At 44.0% G+C, this 18,503-nt stretch overlaps 1 protein-coding gene across 1 annotated transcript; it reads right to left on the bottom strand.

Moving 5' to 3' along the window:
• Positions 1-2,151: 2,151 nt before the first annotated feature.
• LOC117720194 (uncharacterized) lies at positions 2,152-6,656 on the bottom strand. The gene is given in 4 exon segments (XM_034518673.2): positions 2,152-2,189; positions 2,192-3,662; positions 3,664-4,484; positions 4,487-6,656. Coding segments are annotated over 4 exon segments (4,434 nt in total). The 5' UTR covers positions 6,591-6,656.
• Positions 6,657-18,503: the final 11,847 nt, after the last annotated feature.

Raw genomic sequence — 18,503 nt, forward strand, 5'->3', positions numbered from 1 at the left:
TAGGTCTTCATCAATAGCAGTACTGAGAGCATTAAGGCCTTGCTGGCCGGTGGCCAGTGTGGCAGCTCCTGTTCCTATGCCAGCAGTAATGCCTGCACCCAGTAAGATGGCTAAAGTGAGGGAAACTGGCTCTCTCTTGTATATCTTTGGCCTAATATCGAATTTATCTTCGAAACTACCCACAGCATGATAATAAATTCTGGGTACCAGCTGCACAAGCACACAAAAGTCTGTAGTTGGTTCGAATACACTTGTAGACACACAAGGGGTGAGTCCTGTACTGCAAGCCCACCATCGGTTGGGCCCTGGTACCAAATAATAGGTGATAGATGTTTTAGGACGAGAGACTGTCTGATTACACAGATGTCTGTGGAAGGCAGGTGGGGTACCTAGGCAGAGTCCTGAACCTGACCCCGATACTTCAGTTAGAGTTAGTTTTCTCTCAGTTCCCCAAGTGCAGGAGTGATGGGAAGTGGTGTTATTAAAGGCACCGTTCATGGCGATTCCCTGATAGTATGGGGGTGTTATTGCTAAACATAGCCAGCAAGATTCAGTAGAGTCTGGGCTTGTATTATTTAGAGCGTGGAAGGCTCCAACGACCAAATTAAATAGTCTCTGTTCTGTCGAAGGATCGGGTGGTGTGGTCAAGATCTTGGGGCCTTGTGAGGGGGTAAAATAATAAGGACCAGCAGTCACTGGCGCAGGTTGCACTGGTGTTTGAGTAAGGGACTTTGGAGGGGGCCCCTGAGCAAGAAGGACTTTGTTAGGTCCCATAGGTGTTGGAGAGGGGGTTTCTAGGGTCAACTTAATTTTAAAAATTAACCCAGGGTCTTTTCCAGCAGCATCTATACGCAATCCCCAGTTGTTTCCCTTAAGCCAACTCCGATGGTCTCGTTTCCCTGCATTAGTGAATCTTATAACTATGGGGTTGCAGTAGCTGTTTTTACAGGCTCCATTGGGACTATTTTCAAATCCACACCCATTCTCAGGATATTTAGAACTATCTCTCTCTCCTTGGTTGGACTTATCATAGCTGCTGTTCCTCTTTACCGTAATCAAGTCCCATGTGGAAGTAGGATTCCAGTAGGCCTCACCGGTAGTTTCACATCCCCATGTAGCGCAATAAAAATCAGAGGTCCCCCCACACTTGTGTCGGAGCTTCCGATTGTGGCCCTGACCAGGGCAAACATAAAATCCTGAGGACCGGAGATTAGCCTGGTAGAATTGTCCTGAGCACCCAAGTGTGCCTCCTATCCCGTTAGGAACACACTGTCTTTCAGCGGGTGGTTTAGTTAGGTCTGTGTGGTCTGGAAGATCCCAGGTAAGCAATCCGGCTGCTAACTTACAAATATCAGGCGTAAGATCTGGCCACCAAGTCCATGGAGGATGTATAGCGGTAATTGACCACACAGTGTTTTCTTCTTCATTAATCACCTCCCAGGTTTGTCGCATCGGGGCATGGGGGTTGCTGTCCTGACTCAGGGTTGCATTTACGACATAAACACAACTTAAGAGGATTATTAGTCTTTTCCAAAATCCACTCATCTGGACTAGTTTCAGGAGGGGCCCTTTTGACATGTGAAGCATGAACCCAGGTGGGGATCCCTTCCACCTTAATGGCGGTTGGAGTTGTCAACAGTACCAGGTAGGGTCCTTTCCAGCGCGGCTCGAGATTTCCCCAGGACGGCGTCTCCGATCTCAAACTGATGGGGAACTGCAGGATCTCCGGCGGTGTAAGTGTCTTTCAGCTGTTCCCAAATATCTCTCCTGATCGTCTCAAGGGCCTTTAAACGGGCTAAAAGGTGGGTGGAAGGTATAAAATTATTGTCATCAGGGCGTGTGACACTATCTAGGGTTTCAAACAGAGGCGGAGGTGCACCAAACAGTATCTCAAAGGGTGTTAGTCCCAAAGGTCCGGGTGTGTTCCGGACCCGGAACAGGGCTAGAGAGAGAAGGGCTGTCCAGTCAATCCCGCCAGCCTCAATCGATAATTTCGTAAGGGTCTCTTTAATAGTTCTATTCATTCTTTCTACCTGTCCTGAGCTCTGGGGTCCGTAAGCACAATGTAACTTCCAATTTATCCCCAGTTGTCTGGCCAGTCCCTGACTTACCTGGGCGATGAAGGCAGGCCCATTGTCTGACCCAATTACCTTAGGTACTCCAAATCGGGGAAGGATGTCTTCCAGTATCTTCTTGGCCACTACATTTGCTGTTTCTTTCTTAGTGGGAAATGCTTCAACCCACCCTGAGAAAACATCTATGAAAACTAGAAGATATTTGTTGCCGTATCGGGCAGGTTTTACTTCTGTGAAATCGACCTCCCAATAAGTTCCAGGTCGATCTCCCCGTAGGCGCTTTCCCCCACTATGCCTGCTGGATCCGGCATTAGTGAGGGCACACGCCCTGCAGTTTCTTACCAGATCTTCGGCTGTCTTTTGGAGCCTAGGAATGTGGTAAGGGGATTTGTTGGATAGTTCTATCATTTTTCTGGCCCCCAGGTGGGTGAGGCGGTGCATACTGGTCAGGTATTCTAGCCCCTCTTCTTCTGTGAGGGCTCTCTTTTCCAGGGCCCTCTCATCCTGGCGGGACCCCACTTTGGCTATAAGAGTCATTGGTCCGTGTGCCGCCTCTTTAGCCATCTGATCTGCCATCTGGTTTCCCTTTTCAATAGGGCCAGTCCCCTTCTGGTGTCCTGGGCAGTGGATGATTGCCACCTTTCGTGGCAAGTGGATAGCCTCTAGTAAATCAAGAATCTCCTTTTTATTTTTAATGTCTCTGCCAGCAGACGTCAGCAACCCACGCTGTCTGTAAATTGCCCCATGAACATGGGCTGTTGCAAAAGCGTATCGGCTATCAGTATAAATGTTTACAGACTTCCCTTCTGCCAGTTTTAGGGCTTGGATCAGAGCAATAAGTTCTGCTTTTTGCGCCGAAGTTCCTTCCGGCAGGCTGCTAGCCCAAATGACAGTCCTTCCATCTACTACCGCTGCCCCAGCCCTTCGCTTACCTTCTTTCACGAAGCTACTTCCGTCGGTGAACCAGGTCTCCGCCCCAGGCCACAGCTGGTCGGTCAAATCTGACCGGGTCCCTGCTTCTTCAGCCAGTATCTCCTCACACTGATGTACTGGGGTCTCATCGGCTTCAGGTAGCAGGGTAGCGGGGTTGAGGACAGCAGGTGGAGCAAAAGTCACTCGCTCTGTTAGTAACAAGCTCTGGTAATGGGTGATTCTAGCGTTGGTTATCCAGTGGTCTGGCGGTTGTCTGATGATGTTTTCCAGGGCATGGGGGGCCACTACTGTCACTTTCTGGCCCAGAGTTAGCTTATCAGCATCTTTTATCAGTGTGGCTGTTGCAGCTATCGCTCGCAGGCAAGAGGGCCATCCGCTAGCCACAGGATCTAGTTTTTTTGACAGATAAGCCACCGGACGCTTCCAAGGTCCTAGAGCTTGGATGAGGACCCCTCTGACAACCCCCTTTCTCTCATCAATATATAGGGTAAAAGGCTTGCTTAAATCTGGCAGTGCTAGGGCAGGGGCCTGTAGCAGTGTCTTTTTAAGAATTTCGAAAGCCACCTGGTGTTCTTTTGTCCAGATGAACTTCCCTTTTTCTTTTGTCAAGGGATATAATGGGGCTGCCAAAGTGGCGAATCCTGGAATCCAAAGCGGCGAATCCTGGAATCCAAAGCCTACAAGATCCCGCGGTCCCCAGGAATTCCCTTACCTGGCGAGGGGTGGTTGGGGTTGGGATTTGTGTGACTGTTCGTTTTCTGGCTTCTGTGAGCCACCGCTGTCCATTTTTTAGGGTATATCCCAAGTATGTCACCTCAGTTCGACATAGCTGTGCTTTCTTAGCAGAGACCCGATACCCCAACTCACCTAACTCAGCCAGGATCTTCTGAGTCCCCAGTTCGCAATCTTCTCGGGTCTCTGTGGCCAGCAAAATGTCATCAATATAAATGATAAGAGTCAACCGGGGGTTATTAGCGCGGAAGGGGGCAAGGTCCCGGTGTAGAGCTTCATCGAACAGTGTTGGGGAGTTTTTGAATCCTTGGGGTAACCTTGTCCACGTGAGTTGTCCGGTTCTCCCACTCTCAGGGTCCCGCAACTCGAAAGCAAACAGGGGCTGGCTGTTTGGATGTAACCTCAGACAGAAGAAGGCATCTTTTAAATCTAAGACGGTATACCAGGTTCGAGTGGGTGGCAATGTACTGAGCAAGTTGTAGGGGTTGGGCACTGTAGGGTGGACATCTTGTACCCTCTTGTTGACTTTCCTAAGATCCTGTACCGGACGATAGTCGTTTGTCCCCAGTTTTTTTACTGGCAATAAGGGGGTGTTCCAAGGGGACCTGCAAGGGACTAAAATCCCCTGTTCTAACAGTCTCTTAATGTGGGGGCGTATGCCCTCTCTGGCTTCCTTGCTCATGGGGTACTGTCGGACCCCAATGGGGGTGGCTCCAGACTTGAGCTCAATCACCACAGGGGGGCCTGTCTAGCCATTCCCGTGCCCCCTGTCTCAGCCCACGCCTGAGGAAATCGAAGTAACCATTCCTGAAGCTCCTCGGGGGGCTTCTCTCTCTCTTGGTATAGCCGGTATTCTTCTTCTAGCTGAAGGGACAATATTAACGTTTGGGGTGTCTCAGTTCCCCATGACAGTTCCGGTCCAGAGGGGGCAAATTTTATCTGGGCCTTTAATTTGGTTAACAAGTCTCTGCCCAGTAAGGGCGTAGGGCACTCTGGTATTACTAAAAATGAGTGGGATACCTGGTTTCTTCCAAGATCCACTGTACGAGAAGTAGTCCACGGATACGGTTTTTGTCCTGTAGCCCCAATCACCAGAGTCTTTTTATCTTGTATCTTTCCCAGAGCTTTTTTAAGCACAGAATATTCTGCTCCCGTGTCCACCAAGAAATCTATAGGGGTCCCCTCTATTTTCAGAGTTACCCTAGGCTCGGAGAGGGGAACCGAACCCCGACTTCCCTAATTTTCATTATCTAAGGACAGCACTTTGGTCTCTTTCTTTTTAGGACACTCTCGGGCCCAATGGCCCTTCTCTTTGCAGTATGCACACTGATCTCTCTCTAGTAACAGCTGGTCTCTTTTGGGTCTCCTTGGCCCCTGCCTTCTGCCGTCACCCAGGTTCCCTGTCTGTCTAGCCCTACCAGTTCCCTGACGCCTTCCTTCTCCTACCACTGCAGCCAGTATCCTAGTTAGGTTCTCTTCTTGTCTCTTTTCCCTTCTATCTTCATCCTCAGCCCTTTCTTTCTTTTCTCTCTCCTGTTTCTCTTCCTCTGTCTCTCTCTTATGATACACTTTCTCAGCCTCCTTCACCACATCTCTGATAGTATAATCTTGCAATCCCTCAATACGCTGTAACCTCCTTCTAATGTCCGGGGCGGACTGCCCAATGAAAGCCATGATTACAGAAGCTCGCTGCCCCTCTGACATAGGGTCAAAAGGAGTGTACCTACGGTAAGCCTCCATGAGCCTCTCTAGGAACACAGAGGGGGGTTCAGTCGCTCCTTGCATAACCTCTCTTACCTTTGCCAAATTGGTGGGTTTTCTCGCTGCACCCCTGAGACCAGCCACGAGAGCCCGGTGGTAAATGGACAGCCGTTCCCTACCTGTTGCCGTGTGGTAATCCCACGGAGGACAGGTCAAGGGAAGCCCCTCGTCTATAGCAGCCTGAGTGGCGGGGCATCCTTGATTATCTCGGATATTTTTCCGAGCCTCAAGGAGAATCCTCTCCCTCTCTTCAGTAGTGAACAGTGTCTGTAGGAGCTGCTGACAGTCATCCCACGTGGGTTGGTGGGAAAACATCAGGGACTCTATCAGGCCTGTGAGTCCTGCAGGATTTTCTGAAAAAGGGGGATGGTTAACTTTCCAATTATAGAGATCAGAGGAGGAAAAAGGCCAATACTGCACGAGCTGCAGCTCGTTCTCGCCAGTTGGGGGCGGCCCAACGGCCCTAAGGGGCAGCGCCACGGTGGAGTCAGGTCCTACAGGAGTGGCTCCACGTCGGCTCCTAGTACCTGCTGAGGGCCCCCCTGTGGCCCTGGAGGCTGGGGCCAGTTCGGGGGCTGAGGGCAGGGGTGCAGGTTGGGGAACTGAGGGGTAAGGTGGGGGCAGGGGAGTGGGTCATTCAGGGGGTTGTTCTATATCAGGGCATATCTTTGAAACGGACACCGGAGGGGTGCTGGGCTCGCCTTCTTCATTCTGACATGGTTTCGGTCTTCCTTCTGTGGAGCCCTCTCGCACAGCCAAGACCCGGGAGCTTGGTTGGCGAGGTGGGAGGAAAGGCTCGACCCACGGGGGTGGATAACGAGCCAAGTTTTCCCACACGGTGATGTATGGTTGATGATCTGGATGCGACCCTGATCCTTCCTGAAAAACAACTGCCCTAACGGCTCTAATGGTGGGTAAATCAAAAGTCCCTTGAGGTGGCCATCCCACATTGAAAGTTGGCCACTCAGAGGTGCAAAGGGTCCGCCAAGGCCCCTTTTTTACAACTACTGACAATAAGCGTCCTCTGTCCCTAACATCCGACCAATGGTCCATAGACAAAGACAAGGGGGTTGTCACAGCCTGTCCCATCTCGTCCACCAGAAAACGCAAAATCCGGATAGGAACACAAGACCCTAGCACAAAAACAGGGTAAGAACACAAAACCCTATCACAAAAACTGGATAAGAACACAAGACCCTAGCACAAAAACAAATAAGAACGCAAAACCCTATCACAAAAACAGGATAAGAACACAAACCCCTATCACCGCCAAACACACTCTCCCACGTTTAGTCTTATATAGTCAGCCAAATGCAAGTTCCGATGGGGCAGGTCCTCTTACCTTCCCCTATAGGAGGAGTGCTTCGTCTCCTTCATTCAAAAAATGGGCAGTCAGGCTATCCTGACTCCCTACCACTTGGGACGTCTCCCAGATTTTTCAGCCTCAGGCCATTGGACCTCACAGTCTCACAACGGCAGCTGTCAGAACCTAAACCAGAGCCAGAAACCAGAATCCACACCCAAACACCGCACTCAAATACACCTCACTCACAGACACACAGACACACAGACTTAAACCCACTTCCAAGAGGTCTTCAGAGGTCCTAGGTGATCACAAAAACCCCGGACGAGCTTCCCGGCCCATGCACCAAGATGTAAGGCTCGGGAAGCCCCCAAAGGGGACCCCACTCGAGTCACAGGATGGCGCGCACCCAAAGGACACACGGAAGACCAACTTGATGCAAGAACACGAGGTAGTTTAATGGCGGAACGTTCCGGGCCTACACGTGTCTCAATGTGGGAGACAGGGGCATCGACCTCGTGGCTCCAGGGTTTAGGGTTTATATAAGCTCGGGGTGGGGAAAGGGAGAAACTTTCGCACGGGTGCATACGATTGGTTGTTTTCCAATTTTTGAACATCTGGCCAAACCGGTCCATGGGGGCGGGGAGCAGTTCCTTATCAGGATCTTCATTCCTGGGATGCATTCCTGGGATGCCTCGGTAGCCCATTGTCCTGTAACTCTGCATTCTTTGTTTACGGATTAACTGGCCTCTGGTTGGCAAACCAGAGGGACAACTTTAGCTACTCAGGCTAGGGAAAAAGAATCTATAATTCATGGGACCCATAAAATTTTCTTTTACTGGCTGTGCCTCAGGAGGACCCAGTTGGCAAGTGATTGGTGGGGGAGGGCTCCAAAGTGGTTGTTCCTGTTTCTTACTCCCTGAAGGCCACCATGGGGAAGCAGGGACCTTTTGGGTTCCCACAGGGCTCTTTGGGACAGCAGAGTGTGCCCATAGCCAGACAATGTGGGTCAGGGTACCATTGGAAACTTACCTCTTCAGGCTATGCTTAAGGCAGACCCCACTGGAATTGACTGGTGGAGAAGGGTTCCAAGCTAGTTGCTTTGTGGGCCCACACAGGCCTCTGCAGGGAAACCCTTGAGTTCCTGCTAGTCTCTTTAGGAAAACAGAGTGAGCTCATTACAAGACAATAGAAGTTAGGGGACCAAGGGCACTGCCCCAGGCTGACCTAACTGTTAAGGCATTGATGGGGGAGGGTTGCAAGATGGTTGTGTGGGGAGGCCCATACAGTCTGCCATGAGGAAGCAGGATGCTCTTGGGGACCCACAAAAGTCCTCCAGATGGTAGGCCCAGTCCAGAGTCAGACAATGGAGGGCAGTGCATCACGTGAAACCACATTTTCTTGATTAGTGTTCAATATGGTAAGGCCCAGCCCATTGTAGGAGGTGCCACTCCTTGGAATTAGGAAGACAATATAAGAAAGATAGCTGAGCATGTCATAATAACAACACAATAAGCATTTCTCCACAGTCTCAGCTTCAGTTCCTGCCTCAGTTTCCTTCTATGATAGCCCGAATCAGTAAGCCAAATAATTTCATTCCTCACCAAGTTGCTTTTGGTCATAGATAAAAGAAATCTAACTAGAGCCATACTCAATTGAAATGTCCTGCCCTCATCTCCTGGAGGCTGCTTCTCTTTTTCTCTTTTCTTTTATTGAAAATAGATGTTTCTCATATAATATATCCTGATTATGATTTCCTCTTTCTTCACTTTTCTTAGTTCTTCCCTACCTCCCATCCCATCTGGGTCCACCTCCTTTGTGTCTTTTATTTAAAAAGCAGACTTCTCAGAGATAACAATGAAATAAAATGAAATAAAGTAAAATAAAAACACATTGGAATGGGATAAAACAAAGAAACAGAAGAAAATAAGCCCAAGATAAGGCATAAGAAAACCCACTTCTATATATGTTCTCAGACCTTGCTGTCAGTTTGTGGAGAGCAGCCTATAGCCTTGACAACAGCCTGTTTGGGGGTTCCCATAGGATCCCATTGGGCAACAAATCATAATCTGAAGGTCCTGAATCTAGTTCTCTGGGATTTTGTAGACTTCCCATGAATGCTGCTAGATTGAGTATACTATAGCAAAAGACTCAGAAATATGCTTAGAAATTTGCTTCAAAGGTCCCAAGGCCACACATACGGGTTTGTTTACTTATATTTGGAGAAATTTCAAATTTTTAAAAAATTTTATTTCATGTGCATTGACATTTGTATGCACATATGTCTGTAAAAGGGTGTTGGATTCTTTATAACTCGAGTTATAGACAATTATGAGCTGCCATGTGGTTGCTGAGAATTGAACCTAGGTCCTCTGGAACAGCAGAGGAACACTAAGTCATCTATTCAACCCCTTTTAACTTGTCACATTTGAAATCATTAATTTCGGTGACTCATCTGAAGCCCAAGGGTTTGTTCTAAGAAGCAGTCCCTTCCAGTTAGGACTCCTGATTACCCATGTGGAGGTCAGATTGGCGTAGATTCATGAGGCAGTCACAGGAGGGATATAGTGCTCAGAACCCGGATATGTTTTGAAGATGGACAGCTAGGATATGAGGGAAATAGTTGCAAGATTCTAATGTGTTTTGGACTGAGCTGCTAGAGTAAGAAAATTAGAGTCTAGGAGATGAAGCGTCATCTAAAATAGTTCACCAAAGAATGGTTAAATATTTTAAATTCTATTTTCCTGGTCTTATCTCTCATATTCATCTATAGTTTTAACAAATGGCTGATTATGTCTATATCGTATTATGGCTTCTCTTCCTGTTTTCTGCCCAGACAGATCTTAGTAGTATCTTGGTATCAATTTTCATTGTGACAGGGTAGGATAAACTCTTCGTCTATCATGGATTATTCTGTGAAGGTTGCTGTAATCATGGTGCTTTGTTTGAAATAATACTTTTAATAACTTGAAATAATATAGTAGGACTACAAGGGAGAACTAATAATATTAGCAAGGAGTTATTACGAAATGTTTAAAATGTGAGTCACAGTTATTTATGTGTTTTGTTATTAATACATTAAATAAAAGAGCTAACATTAAATCTAAAAACAAGTATCAAAGTAATAACAAATGTAATTAGTTACTAAAAATATAGTGTTTTCATAGTTGTGCCTTTGAAGATAATTTAGCCACTTAAATGCACAAAGTTTGGGATTAGGAGAATATTGTATAAAGATGGGAAAGTAGATAATTCTCTAACGGTGATTGACCCATTTGTATTAGACATTATTCCTGTGTTTTGGTTTGAAATTTGAGACATTGAATCTCATGTGTTTTGTTCAAGTTCTTTCCTGAAACTACAATTTCTTTTTTTTAGAAGTATTTTTAAAAATTGCACTTGTTTTTTATTAATTGGATATTTTATTTACATTTCAGTTGTTATCCCCTTTCCCCATTCTCCCCACTCGGGACCCCATATCTCCCCTCTTCCTGCTTCTATGAGGATGTGCCCTCACCCATCTACCCATCCACTCCCACCTCCCCACCCTCAAATTCACCCACACTGGGACATCCAGCCTTCACTTGACCAAGAACCTCCTCTCTCACCTATGCCCGATAACATTATCCTCCCCTACATATACAGCTGGAGCCATGGGTACCTCCCTATGTGCTCCCAGGCTGGTGGTTTAGACCCTGGGAGCTCTGGTTGATTGATATTGTTGCTCTCCTCATGAGACCACAAACCTTTTCAGCTCCTTCAGTCTTCTCTCTCACTCCACCATTGGGAACCCCATGATCAGCTCAATGGTTAGCTGTGAGAATCTGCCTCTGAATTTGTCAGGCCATGGCAGACCTCTAAGGAGACAGCCATATCAGATTCCTGTCAGCATGCACTTCCTGGGATCTACATCAGCATCTACCTTTGGTCACTGCACATGGGGTGGATACCCAGGTGGAACAGTCTCCAGATGAACTCTCCTTCAGTTTCTGTCCCACACTTTGTCTCCATATTTGCTCCCATGAGTATTTTGTTACTTCTTCTAAGAAGGACTGAAGCACTCACACTTTGGTCTTCCTTCTTCATAAGATTCATGTGGCCTGTAAGTTGTATCTTGGGTATTGCGAGTTTTGGGGCTAATATACAGTTATCAGTGAGTGCATTCCATGCATGTTCTTTTGTGATTAGGTTACCTCACTCAGGATGATATTTTCTAGTTCCATTCATTTGCCTAAGAATTTCACGAATTTATTGTTTTTAATAGCTGAGTAATACTCCATTGTGTAAATATACCACATTTTCTGTATCCATTCCTCTGATGTAGAACATCTGGTTTCTCTCCAGCTTCTGGCAAATTTCTTGTGTAGGGAATAAACAAAGCGATTGCCTACTTTGCTTGATATGCAGTTCTCTCTAAGAATCCCTGTGATGTTTTAGCATTTGGATAGAAATCTTCCAACTATAGTCTTCTATGTCAAGGTCCAGGTGAGGTCTCCTTAGTACCCCCTACTGGCCTTGCAGAAATAAACATACAACTTTAAATATCTTACATTTGACTTGAGATTAAAATATTTCAATATCTTTATGATGCAAAATAAATAATAACAGAAAATTAAATGCCACTGTTTTAAACAATGTTTATGAAAAAATAACACAGAATTTAATGGTGGCAAATATTCAGATTTCTGGTCAAGTCCAGAACAACCCTTCTTTGTTTCTCCCTACCAATGCGTTATCTTTGCTTGTGAATTATATACAGAAGCTGTACAAGGAGCAGAGTCCAAACATCTAAATTAATGGTAATCTTTTCACAAATAAATAGGCCAATTAACATTACTGTAATGAAAACACAGTTCCTTATTCTGTGGTCCTAGTTTTATAGTTTATTTAATAAAACAGCATCATGGACATTTCTTTAACTGGGAGAAGCAATACCAAGTTGTCAATTCCAAACCATCTCTTTTCCTTCAGAGACTTCTAGTGCAGTAGCTGCAGCATGGGCTCGTTTATTGATTTTAATGCCTGGCTGTTTGCAAAATTTGAAAGCCTCTTGAGTTGCTCTAGGATCTTTAGAAATTTAATATGTACTGTGATATAGGGGTAGAAGATTTCTCCTGGCTAGTTTTAGTTGTGTGTGTGTGTGTGTGTGTGTGTGTGTGTGTGTGTGTGTGTATTACAGTGAAAAATGAAAAAGAAAACCTAGCTTTGTCAAAATACCTTTTGATTCACTGAGGGAAAACAATCCAGACTTGTGAGGAAACATGAATCAAACTGAATGAATCTGTTCTTGCAGAAATGGCAATTAGGTAGTGCTAGAAGTTTTATTTCTTATTGTCTAAGCAATTGATATAAAGAGATCTGTTCTTCAGTATTCTGACTTGAATGTTAACATGAGATAATTTCAGAGGGGTTTTGAGTAATTCCCTTCCAAAGAGCATGCATATTCTCTGCGTTTTTGTCTTAATATTTTTCAAAAGCAGAGGCAGGTAATAGACTGCATGGCAACACAACAGTTTATTTCTTTAAATCCCCAGTTCTGGGCTAGAAAAATGCACTAGAAAACACTGTTGTAGTAATTTAAGTTCCTCAAGCTGAATGGCTGGGTACGTCGCTGAGAAAGCACTACGTATTACATGACTAAGGGGTTAGAACCTAAAAGATTTCAGAACAGCAGGACTTCCAGGTACCATATGTTAGAAAGCCTCATCTCTAGGCCCACTTTCAGTAACCTAGCTACAGCAGGCCAAATCATCATCAGCCTCCACAATGCATCACATTTCCACTGTCGACAAGGGTCGCATATTCTCCCTAAGTGCATGTGTTATAGCCCCTTATAAAAAACCAGTTCCTTCTCTTCCCTTACTCTTTCCCTCCCGCCCTCACTCAAAGGCACACTCTGAACATCCAACCCTAAAGACCTCTCACATGACATCTGTTGCATGGTATGACTTCGTGGCATCCTCAGCTTAAATCATAACACCTTGTCATTTACCAGTGGCCTGAATGCCAAAGGAATTTTGCACATTGTGTGATATCTATCTTTGAATTTTTCTTTTAAACATTTTATTGTTGTGATGTAATTGTGTGTGTGTGTGTGTGTGTGTGTGTGTGTGTGTGTGTGTGTACGTATGTGCGTGGTCATGGTGCATGAATGTATGTATAATATATGTGTGCATAATATCCCATGGAGGCCAGAGGCATCTGATCTCAGAGTTTAGTTTCAGGTAGTTGATGGGAACGAAACCCTTGGTAAGAGAATTTTCTTGATTACTTGGTGAGACATCTCTTCAGTCTCCTTTAACTATTCTTCACATTGCAGTTTGGGTAACTTTTGTATTTTCTGCTACGTGGCAGAAGATGTGACAGAAAACACATCCTGCTTCTTGTTAGTTGTTTCAGTTTTTAATGTGATTAAAAGGCTTGTTGGAAGAATTGAGATGACCCCATGCCCCACTGGCTTGATGGGAATTTCATGATCCATAGTAACCAGTCCTGACCTGTGCTTTGTTTTACTGTTTGTTTGTTGGCTTGCTTTATTTTTTGTTGTTTGTTTAGTTAGCTCTTTATTTAGTAAAGTGCATTGTACTTCTTCAGAAACAGCTCATCTTTGAGATTCACAGGTTATAAGGTAAGCAGAGAGGTAAAAACTCAGGCTTGGACTCTGACTCTTTAACTGGCCCAGCTAAATAGATGAAGACAGTTACTTGGAGTAGGTAAAGTCTTTAAGTGGTTGAGGATCATTTCTTCATTAAAAATGCGAGGAGTAGACATCTCCACTGCATGGAGATGGAAGTGATAATGCAATAAAACTGTGTGATTGCCACATAACCCTCAGTTTGATTGACATGTAACCCTCTGTGTGACTGACATGTAACCCTCTGTATGATTGGCATGTAACACTCTGTGTGATTGACATGTAGTCCTCTGTGTGATTGACATGTAATCCTCTGTGCTCAGAAAAGGGGAGCATGGTGTTCCCACACAAAACGTAAAGAGGCCTGCAATGTGCTTACAGTTAGAGAGGGAAGTCTGATAAATGAGATGGAGGGCTGGAGACAGCGACAAGCAATAGAAGCCAAAAGGTCAGCTCTAAGAGTTTAGCACAGTAGCCAAACCTAACAGGTTGATTTCCGAAACAAAATGCCAAGTTGCTTATTTATGTCAAGGTAGAAATATTTTTGTCTAACTAATGTGATATTGATACTTTTTTCCTTCTGAAAACTATCATCCACACAAGTTGAATGTGGTACAGTGTAGTATTGGTTGTTTCCCACACAGGTGCTATCTACAATGGCATTGCTGTCCTTTTCTGTGAGAAAGGGAACAACGGCTGACTTTCACTCTGCAGTTAAATGAACAACTACTGGGCCTAAGCAATGGGAAAATGGAACCCTAAGCTCACACCTGACCCAGCTCACTGTCAGGTGCATCAGAATGTAGAGGCTCTGTGCAGCCACTGTGACTAAGAGGCATTGACTTCAACACTGCAGTTTCTATTCTCAGTCTCAGCATACCCTTAGGATTTCAAGAGTTCCTTGGAATTCCAAAGCCTGGTTTATGTCAATTTGCTCATATTTATTGCACTACAAATCGAAATTTAAAAATTAAAGACTTGATTAACAGAAGAAAAAGAAGAAAGGACTGTATGGAATCTAACCATTGTTTATCACTATGACCGTGAGCTCCCAGTATGGAAAAATTAATCAATTAATCATGAATCAAACAATCAATCAGTAGAATTCAAATCAGAAAAGAAGTAAAAATCTGTTTGTGTGCAATGACATTCTATAACAAGAAGTTTCTATAAAATATGATTAGAAATAATAAATGAATTCAGTTTGTGTGGTATAGCATATAAAATGTAGGAATATGACAAATGCTAAAAAAGAAATTTCTGTGTGGCATTTTATCATTTTTCTTATCTATCTGTAGAATGGTAGTAAATAGTAGGTGAATTTAAAAGAGAACCTAAAAGTGACATAACAGCCACATCACATTTATGTTAAAGAATTAGGTTTTATGTGTCCTGACTATGAAATGGACAGGGATAAAGATAGAGCAAAGATGGAGAGAAATGACCAACCAATGACTGGCCTAAATTGAGACCCATCCCCCAGGGAACAATCAGTCCCTGACACTTTTAATGATACTGTTAATGGTTGCAGACAGGAGCTTAGCATAATAGTCCTCTGAGTGGCTCTACCCAGCAGCCAATGGAAACAGATGCAGAGCATCAGGTAGTCTTGTGGATGAATCGGGGGAAGAAAGAGTGAGGAACCCAAAGCAGACAGGGACTGACTCCACAGGAAGACCAACAGCCAACTATCCTGGATCCTTGGGGGCTCCCAGAGACTGAATCATCAACCAAAAGTGAGCACAAGCTGGACCTAAGCCCCCATCACTGCACATATGTAGCAGAAGTGCAGCTTGGTCTTCATACGGGTCCCACAGCAACTGGAGTGGGGGCTGTCCCTGAATCTGTTGCCTGTCTATAGATCCTGTTTCCCTAACAGGACAATCTTGTTTGGCCTCAGTGGGAGGGGATGTGCCTCTAGTCCTACAGTGACTTGATGACTTGATGAGCCTCTCTCTCTCTCTCTCTCTCTCTCTCTCTCTCTCTCTCTCTCTCTCTCTCTCTCTCTCTTTCTCTCTCTCTCTCTCTCTCTCTCTCTCTGTGTGTGTGTGTGTGTGTGTGTGTGTGTGTATGCACACATGCGCGATACCCATAGGGGGAGCTCGCCCTTCTCAGAGAAGAAGGGGAGGTAGAAATGTGGGGAGGATTTGTATGAGGGAGGGCTTGCAGGAGCGGGGGCTGAATTGAGGATGTAAAGTGAATAAATAAATTAATAATAAAAAAGAATTAGATTCGTGTAGAGCAATCACAGCAATTCTTTATGTGGAAGAATCAGAAAATCAAAACTCTCAGTTTCCATAGATGAGACGGTCTGACTAGCTCTAAGAAGCTTCCCTTGAGTTAGGCTTGCTCGTTGCATTTGATCCTTCAGTAAGTATAACTCCATATGATCAAAGTGTTGTTCTGCCAATCAGGTTTCTCATTTCCCAAGATCTCAGAGTGTGGTTGGCTGGGAGTGCTTATGTGTAAAACCCAAGACAGTGCAATAATCACCATAATGTTTATTCACATATTCATTCAACACATGTGCTGCCAGCCTGCTGTAGGCACATGATGAACAATGACTCACGTGCTTACTAGTTATGTGGCTTTTCAGTCACATTTGAGATGGAAAGATGGAAAATTCTATTAAACCCCATTATCATTTTTATCAGTAACTTACATTGAATTTAGAAATTACTAAAATGATGATATTTAGTGAGTTTAAACAACTGGTGATTTTTTTTCATCATGCTTGATTTTTTTTTTCATTCTGTAAAAGATAAAATGGTCTCAGTGAAGGTTTAGTCAATCTAAAAGGATTTGTCCCACTATCGTTGTCTAAGAGTCTTAGAGGAGAGTTTTAAGTTTATCCTTGGAAATGACGTAAAGATGTTTTACTTGTTTAAATGAAGTATCTTTGGAATTGAGTTCAAAAGAGTTGTCCTGCTGTTCATTTGGAAAAATGCTATGTTACTGATTTTACTAATGGAGATTAAAAATTTTCAGATCCTTGTAAAACATCTGAATGGCACAGACAGAATTAAGAATGACGTTAGAGCAGCCTGTGTATGACCATGAGCTGCCATTCCCTTGTAGAATAGAAAACCAGAAACCAGTATCATCCTGATCAGAACAGAAAAGGATTACCTTCCTCTGAAACACCTAGGCCTCAGAGTCAAAACCTGGAAGTTATCAAGTGTAAGGGTCCACACTAGCCCCACATTGGGTACCAAAATAATGTTGGGGTCCACACTAGCCCCACGTTGGGGCAGCCAAAAACGTTGCAGCCCAGGCAAAATGTTGAGGCCTGGGCCAACCCACGTTTGGGCAGCCACTGTATCCCGGCCGAAGCTGCCGCTCCGGTCTGCGGGTCGGAGTTCAGCAAGAGCGAGGGTGAGGGCAGACTCTACCTAATGTCTGATGTGTCTGATTCAGCTGATCTATAGTCTGATTCTGTCTCTGCCTTTTATATGTCTCACTTCTAAGCCACGCCTCTAAGTTACACCTTTAATCATGCCCTTAGGTCTTGTCTCTAACTCTGATCTCTATACTTCCAAGTCATACTCTTAAATCACACACCTTTAATCTCACACACCTTTAATCTCAAGGTATCTAAACCAAGATTATCGGAGTGTGCTCAGCTGTTGCAGGCTATTGTAATCCAAGTCTCATGTCAGGGTATATGGCTCAAGATGGCTGCAAAGCTGATAGCCGCTTTCTGCTAAAAGTCAGCCCCCAACAATCAAGCCAGTATCCTCACTGAAATTATTCCGCTGAGACTGGAGGCACCTGAGCTTTACAGCCAGAGGACATTTAATGGTGTTCCTTGGTGGAGATGAAGAAAATCTTATTAAGAGATACATTATATGGAATACCTAAAATTTTATATTTAATCAATAGAAAATAGTTATTTACATTAAGTGGTGTTTTTGACATTTGTATATATGCTGGACTTAGCAGCTCAGGACAATTAATATATTTGTTGCTACATCTACTGATTTTTTGTGTGTGTGTGTGTGATGAGAACTTTTAATATTCTATGAGCTATGAAGTGCAGAGATTCTGCCGTTTGTAACACTGTGGGTACCTGCAGAGGATGTCATACTTAGGAGATAACCAGCTCATTGTCTCAATCATACTTGGAATCTCGAAGCTCTCCTACTCAGGAGGAAAGGGAAAATAACCATTGCTAGAGACTGGGGCAGGAGAGGGTGGAGAGGAAGGGAAGGATTCAGTTAGATTTGAATAGTCAGTTCTCAGAGTTTAGTGCACAGTCCAAGATCCATAGTTAATGGATTTTGTTTTTCATTAAATAACTTGTTAAAAAATAAAAACCACAATCAGTTTAGAGCTATAGAATTTGTGAGAATGGTTGATCAGGAAGTCAATTTGTATACTTATCTACCCCCAAATGGTAGAATTTAAGAATTATTTACAAGGACCCTAGCGTTATAAAAACAATGTGCTGTTTTGAAATGGGAGTTATGAATTGAATCTGAGGTTAATTATTCCTTTTTAAAAATGCATAAACCAAAAGTAAACAATAGATTCATCACTCAAAGTTACAATCTATATATATGATAACAAAACTTCATAGTTAAAAAGAGACACCAGGGCTTGTGGTTTTCTTGAAACATCCTGACTTGCTGAGGTTTAGAAAGCAGAGCATAAAATTCTTGACTGCTGGAATTTATGTATAATATTGTGTTTATTTCTCCCTTCTTAGCAGCTCAAATTCCATGGCCTCTGGGTTTATTAACTAAAAGATTAAAGGCATAAATTATCATAAGTAATGCAATGCTTCTATGGACAACATAAAAGAAAAAACTGTGTTTTCAAAGAAATGCAGTCATGCTGGCCACATTAATTAGTACTCCAGAGAAAATTATTATGTCCTTTGGCATATATTTTTTACAATAGAAGAAAATAAAATTTTGTAGTGAGGGGCTTTAATTACTCATAGCTGTCACAACCACTTGTATATTTTTCATTTCTTCATTCATTTTATCTTATGAGTGGTTGATATGCTTCCCTAGAGTTTCCCAGGCTCTGGATTGCAGACATTACATTCTACTGCACATTT

Source organism: Arvicanthis niloticus, chromosome 14, assembly GCF_011762505.2.
Source record: "Arvicanthis niloticus isolate mArvNil1 chromosome 14, mArvNil1.pat.X, whole genome shotgun sequence".
Taxonomy (NCBI): domain Eukaryota; kingdom Metazoa; phylum Chordata; class Mammalia; order Rodentia; family Muridae; genus Arvicanthis; species Arvicanthis niloticus.